Genomic DNA, 11,218 nt, shown 5'->3' with positions numbered 1-11,218 from the left:
TTAAGTGTTTCAGAGAACTGGACATTGTGGATAAGATTAGTAAAAATTTTTGAAAGAAAAAAACAGAAAGACCTTTCTTGGGGCTTCTCATTGCATTTATTTAATTCTTTTAAAAAATGTACATCACTTATTTATTGAATACATAAAATGCTAGTGCTTTGCAACAGTTTTGTTACTGCATCTCTAAACTAAAAAAGGAAAGTGGAAAAAAAACAGGAAAATACATTCAAAGGCCAGGCTGTTCTGCTTATGCACGGGCACTGGCTGTGGAAAGCTCCAGCCTGCACTGACTGTTCAGAAGCATTGCCAAACATCAGCCCGCTATCAATGAAAAGTTGCACATAAAGCATTAAAGGATACAAAGAACAACTTGACAGAGAACAGGAGAAAAATAGGCAATTAAGAAAAATGCTACTTATGACATGGGTTGGGGGGTCATAGACTGAGGGGGAAACAAGGATACATGCTGATGTTTCTGGAAACTATATTTATGGTGAAAGATGGAAGAAAACAAAGTAACCTGTTTACCAAGCTACACTGCAGTGTGTGTGTGTCCACTTCCAATTTTCTACTTTACTTTCCAAGAGAAATGTAACAAAACTGAGGTAGAAATAAAGCAGGAGCACTACAGCCCAGATTTCAAAATGAGAAGCAAAATTGCACTGACAAGAGTGGAGTCAAAAAGACGGGGAGGGGATGTAGAGGTTCTCTGTGGATATATATATATATATATATAAATATATATATATATATGCGTATAAGTTGGTTGGTTGGTTTTTATTTATGTGTTTGTTTTGATTGCTATCCTCTGCATTCTATCAAATAGCATGGCAAGTCTATAAGCTAGATTAGTGAATAGAATGACACCGTTCCCAGCAGTTTTAAGAGATAACTTGCAAACTACCACCACCACCACCACCACCACCACCACCACCACCACCAGCACCACCTATGCAGTAAAAAGGCAGTCATAGTTTGTAGGTACTGTGACTTTCAGGGTCCTAAACAGGTCTTGTGGCTGACTGGTCTAGACACTAACACAAACCGAATAAGTAGCTTTCAATTAACCAGTGTACCTTTTAAGAACATTTTCACTTAATTATCAAGGAGCAATGTACTAAGAATTCTTGCAGTTATTGACATAAAGAATTATTCTGCTCTGGTTAATTCCCCATAATTAGTAAAAGAACTTAAAAAAAATCCTTCCATTTCTACTTTAAACTGTAAATATTCCGTTGTATCACACTTCAGTATTTTTCTGGATACATTCAAAGTAATTTTCCTTGCTATTTTCCAATTGTTGAGGTAAACATACATTTTAATATAAAGTAACATTGAAGCCTATCCTATTACTCTCAGCAGTACATAGTGCTTTCAACACATTCCTTTGAGGTACTGTACAAATCACAATCACTTTCCTGAGTTTTTGCAGACAAGAACATTAAAAGAAATGAACTGCAGAAATTAAGGTCCAGATTACCGTTACCCTGTTTTACCTGTTCTTAGCTTAATACTGCAGAACAGACAGGATTGAGGAATACTGTTGCTCTTAAAATGGCAAAAATCTGGTTTTCTGTCGTAACACAACTGTTCATCTCTTTAGTCCGATAATGTTTGAAGTTAAAGCTCTTTATATTAGCACATGCCACCAATGTAATTGTGAGGCAAACAAAAAATAAAGCACCACTCCAGGCACTTGACAGCAACTAAATCTCGAGAACAGCAGAATGGAATCAACACACAAGGTTCATGTCCTTCTGAAATCAACACACTTGCACCTTGCTCCTTGGTGAGTGTTGTCTAGCTTGAACAGAACTGAGCATCCACATATGCTTTCTGTCATCTGGGGCTTTCAAATCAGAAGCTCTCATTTGATGCACTTTTCCTCCAAATCTACCCTGACTCTAAAGATGCAACTTAATCATCATCTTCCCCAGTACCCTTTGCAATTTAAACACTACTGGAAAGGGGCTCTATTCCCTATATAGCAGGTTTTATGTGTGTGTGCCAACATTCATTACATTTTTTTTCTAAAGAAGTTATCACTGACTGCAACCAAACATTTTGTTCCATTCAACATACATATCAAGCTCCTTTTGAGATATGCTAGGCTGAATCTTGCAGAAAGCATTTTCAAAGTCTTGATATGTAACGGGCCTCAACTGGCTGGGCATAATGGCTGAAAGGTCTGTGGCTGGCATGGCATGGAGGGGGCCCACCACTGCTTCCTGACACAAATGAGCCACATCTAGTCCAGAAAAGCCTTCTGTGCGCTGGACGAGCAGTGCAAACTCCTTGTCATTGAGACAGTAATTGTGCTGTGAGAGCAGTTGTACTATTATCTGGTGCCTCGCTGTGCTGTCAGGAAGTGGGATTAAAAGTCGTTTCATGAAGTACCTCCGAAGAGATTCATCTATTTCTTCTGGTTTACTGGTGGCACAAATTACTACGATTTGGTCCTCAGCCGAAGTTAGTACAGTGTCCAGTTGCATCAGAAATTCGGTTCTCATCCGACTGACTGGACTGTGTTCCTCACTCACTTGAGAGGAGAGAAGCATGTCAATGTCACTAACAAAAATCACCGAGGGCTGGCGACACCTGGCCACAAGAAAAGAGACATGGATAATTTTCTCTCCTTCTCCTAACCACTTGGCAACTAGTCCAGAACCGGCAATTTTGAAAAATGTGGCCCCCAGCTGACTAGCGATGCATCTGCCCAATAATGTCTTGCCTGTCCCCCGAGGTCCAAATAAAAGGATGCTCCGAGGTAAGGCCGTCAGTCCGCTGAATGCATCTGACCTCAACACTGGCCATAAAACCTCCTCTTTAATGACAGCCTTCACCAGGTCGAGACCAGCAATGTCGTTCCAGTCCACTGGAGGTCCTTGGGTGATAATCTCATTGGTTACCAGGTCAATGAGGTGCGTGTCAGTATTCTTCAGTTGCTCGTCCACAGAGTGGTTGGATGAGGTAGCTGCACGGAGTCCAGGGCCTTGCATTGGGTGAGAGAGGAGCTGCCTGTGCTCATCCCCATGCTCACTCATTACTGGCGATGTGTACTTCCCAAAGGATTCACTGGATCTTGATCCCAATGAATTTTTAGCAGTACTGTAGGAAGGAGGGGTCAGAGCCCTACTGGACTGGCTGCTGAATTTCCTTTGCTGTTCAGAGGACATTAGCTGCTTCGTTGGCTTAAATGCTAAGGATGATGTTTCAGCACTTCTGTCAAAGCCATTCCCCCGATTTGCGTTTGAAATGCTGTTGTCGGGCATTCTGTACATAGGACTCTGTGTAGATCTCTGTTGGCCATAGCTGTAATTTCCATAACTGGAGTCCATTTCTCCTTGCCCTGCCATATAGAAAGCTTTCCTTTTGAGAGAACTTGCCGAACTGTTTGTCAGAGCCGACGGTGCAATAGGTGTCAAACCATGGCCCTGGTAGGTGTAGCCAGGAACAGTGGTGGGGGGTAGGGGAGTAGGAGCAGGAATTCCTGAAGGCAGGTATGCTGAAGGCGGAGGCGGTGCCCCACCAGGGCTGTACCCGGACCCCACAGCAGTCTGAGGAGGATAGCTAGCAGATGGATAGCTGTAACTGGAGAGGTTAGAAGTCCCATTGTAGCCTGGGACCAAGGCTGGTGGCGGAGGAGGTGGTGGCGGGGGCTGTAGTAGCCCAGAGCTATGCAAAGGAGATGGATGAGGTGAAGGAAGTGCAGGTGCTGGCTGGCTACTGTAAGTAGAATGCAAATATGATCCATTGTATCCTGGGGCATATTCCTGAGATGGGAGCCCTGCGTGAAGACTAGGTACGGTGTGGCTTCCACAGGTACTACTTGAGTAACTAGGTTCTGTCAGGTTGCTGGCTACCCCAGGAGAGCTCCCTATACTCGCAGAGACATCTGTTGGAGGGAGGGCTGAACTGACTCCAGCTTTGCTGGCAGTGATAACATCCGGAACACAGTTCATGGGATAAACAGCTTCTGAATTCAAGGAAGGCTGCCAGGGTTCGCTTTCATTTTTCCGACCGTTCACCAGTCCTGATGGTGCATCCGAATAGTTGCTGAGTACAGGTCGGTCCACGGGACCTTCCAAAATGCCGGAATACTTCTCTGCATATTTTTTTAGTAGGTTGGATGCAGTCAGAGCAGATATGTCGTCATTCGCCCAGGCATACTGATAGGTGCGCTGCAAATGACCTCTGTAGGCTTCGACCTTGTGGGCAGGAGACCGAGTGGTTGAGGTGATGTCAAAGTGCTGTTCTGGCCACTGGGCATGCTCTGGCGTCCACTGCATCTTCAAGCCTAAGAGTTTTGGGGGGAAAAAAGTTGATTTACTTAGACAGTCATCAGAACTCTTAAAGCTTTCTCCCCAACTTCTTTTGTTACCTATTATTTTCCATTAATGATATGCATACTGTAAAAGCTCTACACTGCTTATAATACCTATTATGACCCCAATAATAGGTACTCTTTAAAATGGATTAAACTTCAGCCCTGTTTAAAAAACTACACTGAGTTTAAAAGGTAACTCTGTAGTTACCTATATATTTTGCATTTTTAAGTAATAAGTCAATCTATTTTTGCCAAGCACATCAGCTTACCTACTGCACACACACACATAATCACATATATATATATATATATATATGTACACACACAGTCCTGTCAAATTAGAATTCAATCATAGGTTCTTACAATAAAATAAGTAAACATTTTAAATATCTTGCACATGCCAGTATTAACATGTACAATATCTAGTTATTCTGTCTGTTCACATCACAGTTTCTGTTTTACATTTTAAGCAATATAAAAATGAGACACAGCTGACAGATCACATCTAGGATACCTCTCTTATTTGGTACTACACCTAGTTAGCACAGTATAATGCTCCCTGCGCAGAACAATATGACACAGACATAGCAGGTCATTCCATAATCCAACTCTCATCTAAAGTGGTCCACGACAGTTTCAAATCTGCTTCGTGGAGTGCAGCAAAGCAATCTCCCAGGCAGCGCTCCATCGCTTTCATCGCACAAAGCCTACAACTCGGTATGAATTACAACTGGCTCCTTTCTGCCTCTCAGTTCTGTTGTTGAGTCTCTGAAAAAAAAAACAAGCATCACTTGTCTGTCGGTCTTCCAGCATTCTCTCTCCTTCTCTTATAATCCCCCCTCCCCTTATAGCCTGCAAGGTACTAACACGGGAGAATGTGTGTGTGTGTGTGTGTGTGTGTATTTATACACATTCCCCTCTTATACATCTTCATATATATGTGTGTGTGTGTGTGTGTGTGTGTGTGTGTTATATATATGAGAGAGAGAGAGAGAGAGAGAGAGAGGAAACCGAGGGGAAAGGGAAGATAAGAATGGATTCTGCATTCTAACTCTTTCAGTTTCTATAGGACACCATGTAGGGCATACACTAAAGAGTACAACTAGATAATGAGATGATCTGGGTAATTCTATCATCTGCTGGGTTACTAAGTGAAGCAATGTTGACTAGGTAGCAAACTATAAAATGAGTATTTTCTCATTTAAGAAAAAAAATACTAGGCAGTCAGAATAATTTGAATTTTAAATTGTAAAGAGACTTTAGAAATTACTTTATTTCACAGATTGGGAAAGCAGGGCCCAAAGCGATTTATCATGCACCCTGAAGGTCTCACATAGAGTTAGTTACAGAAGAGGACTGGTACCCAGTCTAATCTCTGCTTGGTTTAACACTTCCTATTCTGGTACAGCTATATTAAGCAGCCCTCCTTCATCTTTTTTGTATTACCCAAAGTCAATTTTGCAAATTGTCTTGTGCCCTCCAGCAGAGAAGCCTTGATAAGGAGGAGGCATGGTATACATGAAGCATTGGTGGCATCAATCCCCTTCTGAATTACTACAGTCGATTTTGTCAGCTTCTACCCCCTTCTGTGCTCCTCCTCCAAGCTCTGTGGCTCTTCATTCCCTGACTCTGGCTTCTGACATGGCCGGCTTTGACTTACTGAGCTAAACCCTAACATAGCACACAGTTTGGTAACAGAATGGCATGTTGATTCCCTTCTGACTCCCTCTTCCTTGTTTGCAAAACCACTGCACCAGACACTGGAAGTTAATTAGCAGGATGATGCTGTGCTAATTGTGTTAATTTACAAGGTTTTAGTCAAAGAGAATCATGCCAGGGCTGGCACTGCTGTCATGCTTCCGACTTAATGATTAAGAAATACTGAAAACAAGGTGGGAAGGATTGCAGTAATTACACAATAAATGAATAAAGCAACAGGATTCATTTGCAAATATATTTTACTGCAATTGTACTCATTTGCATTTTGATTTTTAAAAAGGATCCATGTAGATATTCATTTGCAAATCACAACTCAGTTAAATTAAGTCTGAATGCTGCAGTGTAACTTAATCAACCTTTATATATATATATATACATTTTTTTAAGTAAAAATTCTAAACACCTCACTTCTACATGCAACAGTTCTTTCTTCAATTTCCCTCAACCTCCCCAAATATTCATATTTCTGTTTTAAAACTTATATATTATTAAATAATCTCATCAAATGGGAAAATAGTATTATAAAATCCTGATGAACTGCAGCTTGCATAATTTCACTCAGAGAAACTCTGAGTGTGAGTCCTAGGAAAAACTAAAGTGGTATTCTTAATTATTTCTGCTTTCTCAATCATTACTTTTTAAGGGGGAGAAAAACACACCGCAAAATGGGTGAAATGACCGAAACCACACTTAAAGGGGAAAAGATGCAATTTTAATGAAGCAGCATTTCAGGAATCATACTTTCATTAAATTCAACTGGAAATTATTAAGAGCAAATCACCAGGAACCAATCGTAAGTAATCAGTATCTAAATTCTTCTAGTGTCATGGGATTTACTTCAAGCCTTATAAAAAGGAGAGAATATTAATGTGACTGTAATGTAGAACTATCTAAAAGACCTACAAATTCATTAGTCCTGTAAATCATTTCTAGGGAACTTCTATTATGGATTTTTTCTCTAAAATATTATTAAAATACAGAATAGAGAAAATAAGAACACATATGCTATGAGTATAAATTTGATTAGATTGATACAGAAAAATGTGAAAAAAAGTCTTAAAGGGCTCAACAAATAATTTAGAAGTACAGGCAATGGAATTTACCAGGACCCACACAAACGTATGCACACATAAGTTAAAGGATGGCTTCCTTTCAGTTCGCTGAGTTAAGCCATTGTTAGCATGTTAATAAACATACATAACAAACATTATGAAGAAATATGCTCTTTAACATGAAACTGCCTAATTTTTTTTAAAAAAAAAAAACAGGAATTGGGAACCCCCCACCTGTATTCACTTAAATAATGTTTTCTTGTAAATTTATTATTTATGAAAGAGATGAAAAAATGATTTTAATAAGTTATAATCACTGTAATAGGCAGTAGCATACAGTTTAAATAAAATAGATTGTCCACTTCATATGGTATGTTAGCAGTTTAACTCTAGCAAAACTAAATTTCATAAGATTTCTTTTTCACCTAAAATTAAGCAAAAATGATATTTATTAAAATTATCTATTTGGAACAATTACTGAATATACCATTGCCTTTTGAGTCTAATGCTATTTTTGGATGTGCTTACCAAGATAATTGAAAGTTTATTTCTGGATGCATACTAAATAACAATAACCTTTGCAGGGCTGCAAAAGGCAAGATTGAGTTTTGTTTAAATACAAGGGAAGAGACTTATTCATATCCCCTGAAACATGAGAATTTATCCAGTGCTTTGAAATCATTAATGTTATTTGAAAGCATAAGTTAATCTAACAATAAACTAAATCTTGGTATTCGCAGGAGCTGAGGAAATCAGTGTTCAGGAGACTGTCTTGGTCTTCAGAGTGAAGAGTCTTTTTGTTGGCTCCTTGAATTTTAACACTAATTGGAAACTGGTAACCAAACTTATTTTTTTTGTTGTCACTGTTATTGTGTTTATTGGTGGTGATATTTCTGATGTGAAACGGAACAAAAACACAGAGTCAAATGATTTCTGAATGAGAAAAATCCTGCTTCGTTTGATTGTATTGCAGTTAACTGTGAGTCAGAAGCAATACACCTGTGTCAGTTAACTTGGCACTCAAATAATGGGATGAGTTTTACAAACAGCTTTTATATGGTTTCTCTTCAGAACATGGAGATGAGTCTCAGAAACTATTTTAACATTATTAGAAACATGACTTTAGAACAATAACTCCCACTGTTGTTTGGAAATAGCTTAAACAGGTACAGTAAAATTTCAGAAAACAGTGGAAAGTAAGAAAAATAGTTTTAAAGATTGAAGACTTGTTTCAAAACATCAAGTTTTGTTTTTGAAAGGATCAGAAAATTCTTAATACAGCTGGCAAATTTCATTATGCAATGTGTTTTTTTTTGAAAATACAAAATCTAATAGAAAATTGCTTTTAAGATAATTTAAGGGTTACACAGGAATGACAGGTACTACAGTAAACATCTGAGAATTCTGTTCAAATTTTATTGTTATGGGATGAATCCATATATATATAAACGAACAAATCTGGATGGTTCAGATAACATTTGCCATTCTCACCATTACTGACCATTTGATAGCTCAGGTTTAATTACTAAATGGTTACTGCCTTGTTGCTTTATTTTTTCCATTTCGCTCTTTAACTCGTTTTGAAACAAAACAACTATAGATTCCTCTAAGGTTCTGCCACAACTACAAAATTGTAAAGAGTAATAGAGAAAAACGAAGGGTATAAAAGCAACTTGCAGCATAAAATAAAAGGTTAGGTCCTCTAGAATCTATTTTTAGCATACATTCCTAGATATATCAATGTGAGGCACTCATTACCCACCCCACCCCTTATATACGCATGCTATTCAACAGTTCATCAGGTCTAAAATAGTTGCTCCCTTTTACAATGTTCCCATAGGGTAATTTTGGCTGCGAGGGGCTCTGCCTTCACTTGTATGTTTTCTCACACTTCCTGAGGGCAGGGACCTGAGGCAAACACCTGCAGGCATGGTGAGTTTACCTGCTCTAAAACAGATGCATAGCACTCACACGGGCCTGCATGACATTACTATACCTATTACATTTATTTGAGCTATTGCTTCTCTGAACCTTTCATTATTTTTTAATATTAAAAAAATACAATATTAGCAAGGGTTTCTCTGAAAAACAATCACTACTGGGGTAAATACTGTAAAGTAATTACAACACTCTACAGCTATATGTTAGTTCTGCCATTGTTACCCAACAGATTCATCATCTCTTGGGTCGCAATGGCTCTAACATATAGAGCATTCAAAATGCCCAGTAGAGAGTAGAAAATTCATTAGCTAAAAATACAGGTCTATGCAGTGAAGAACTTTCTGAGAGAAGAATTGTACACCTCCCGGCACTGCAAACTGGCCCTGTGCAATATCTACTTACTATCATTCTTCAAGGGGAGTGATGACTAAATGAAATGTTTGAGAAGACTAATGCAGTCCTGTCTACTCAACCTCATAAGCCAAAGGCCAACACAGCATTACCTAGTATTACTAGTACTAACTCATTTGATCTGGAAACTTCTTCAGCCCATTCCTCAATAATTCTTGGCTTTAAAATATGGTATCAAATCTACAAGTAATAGAAAGGGAAAAAAGTGAGGAAGACACACTGAAATTGCATATCATTTTTACTTAATTTTGTACCCTTTCGAGCAGCAAAATTAGAAGACTGTGTAAACTAAATGGAATAGAGGGGCTGTCAAATTTTAAATTTAGTTGAACTATGTACAAAGCATTGTGGTTCAATGCAAAAAAGGAGGATCTGTTCGTCTATAAGGTGATGAAACCTTTTCAGCTCTCTTTTTCCCAATTTCACATTCTAAATTCTCCAAAATTACACTGTGATTTTAGAGATTAACAGAACTTTAAAATGACCTAACCAATCCAGAAATTCTGACTTTTAGCTTGATGTTTCACTTATAATGATGTTTTACAGGATTGGATATTATTTTGCATAATATAGTATTTTATTTGGACCCATCGATAGATTGGGATAGAAAGGAACTGAAGGAACATAAAGAGGGTTCTAGAATTTGGTTTCCCAGGTGAAAATTTCAGCCTGTAGATTCAGTCCACTGGCAGCATTGCTTACACCATCACTTATTTGTTCTAATCTTGGTTAAGTTGCTTAAGCACATCATACTCACTTACTCAGCTGTAATATGTGTGTAATTATGGTATTATTTACCTGGCTGTATTGCTATTAAGATTAACCGAATAGTATTTTGTGAAAACACTTCCCAACTGTGAACTGCTCCACAAGTATTTCTTAGTATTCTTTTATTTTGAAAAGGTCAGAGGTGCATTAAACACTAAACAAAACAACATTGGCTAGACAGAAAAGAAAAAAAGTAAAATCATTCCTAGAATTTATAAGTCAGTTTTCCTTCAGCTTCAGGATAGCAACTGAAAAGGAAATTTTCCAGTGGGACTGTTGATTCCAAGAAAGACATAGAAATTCTCTCATTCTGAGCAAAACACGGAGCATGCTTGCCTTAATCAAAAAGGTGTAAACATTCCAAATGTTTTCAAGTATTTTATTTATTTTTTTATGTTTCCTGTGACTCAACATTTTAGAGATCAAAACTAAGAAACAAAGCACTTAGAGGTTCAAAACTAGTTAAAACTGTTAAAACTCATTTTAAAATCTGCAGTTTCAAAATAAGATATTCCAATTATGTAACAATGCTGTCAAATAATTTTTTTCTCTTTAAATCAAATTTTCACACCTCAAGCCTCCAAATTTTGCAGCACCCTCACCCCATTCCACCTTATTTGCATAAAGCAATGCTTAAAAAATGTATGAAGGCATTTCTGGCTAAATGGTTCTTAGTAAATACAGTTCAGATACCTCACCCTCTTATAGAGAAATTGTAACCTGACAGCCTGAAGGTAGCATATACCCTGCAACTGTTTTTGTGTGGCTAGTGCAGGGTTTTAAAAATCACTCAACTTTATGTTTTAAAAGATCCATCTCAAAAAAAATTAATAAAACTTTCTATCTTTCTCATTTTTCAGACAAGATCTTACAACACTTCATTCTTGTCTGGCAACAGCTGTCTGATTCGGGGGGACCAGCTCCCTCCTTGGGGCGTATCCTACCCTTTCCACTTGGTCATGTTGCTCCTCTCCCCTGACAATGTCAGGTATTTTAATGG

General features: G+C 38.2%; 1 protein-coding gene across 7 annotated transcripts in view; it reads right to left on the bottom strand.

Annotated features, from left to right (window-relative positions):
- Window positions 1-955: 955 nt before the first annotated feature.
- The window catches only part of FIGN (fidgetin, microtubule severing factor), a 131,672-nt gene continuing 121,409 nt past the window's right edge, over window positions 956-11,218 (bottom strand). For 6 of the 7 annotated variants that reach the window (XM_012440637.2, XM_012440639.2, XM_012440641.2 and 3 more), the window contains one exon: window positions 956-4,297. In XM_012440637.2, the coding sequence (XP_012296060.1) occupies window positions 2,043-4,297 (2,255 nt within the window). In that variant the 3' untranslated portion in view covers window positions 956-2,042. Of the gene's footprint in view, window positions 5,096-11,218 lie in introns of all 7 variants that reach the window. The other variant, XM_064382667.1, reaches the window with a different exon arrangement.

The sequence above is a fragment of the Aotus nancymaae genome, unplaced genomic scaffold, assembly GCF_030222135.1.
Source record: "Aotus nancymaae isolate 86718 unplaced genomic scaffold, 86718_ANA_hifiasm-v0.15.2.pri h1tg000029l, whole genome shotgun sequence".
In the NCBI taxonomy this organism is placed as follows: Eukaryota; Metazoa; Chordata; class Mammalia; order Primates; family Aotidae; genus Aotus; species Aotus nancymaae.
Note: the sequence above shows the minus strand (reverse complement) of the source record. Positions and strands in the feature narration are given on the sequence as shown.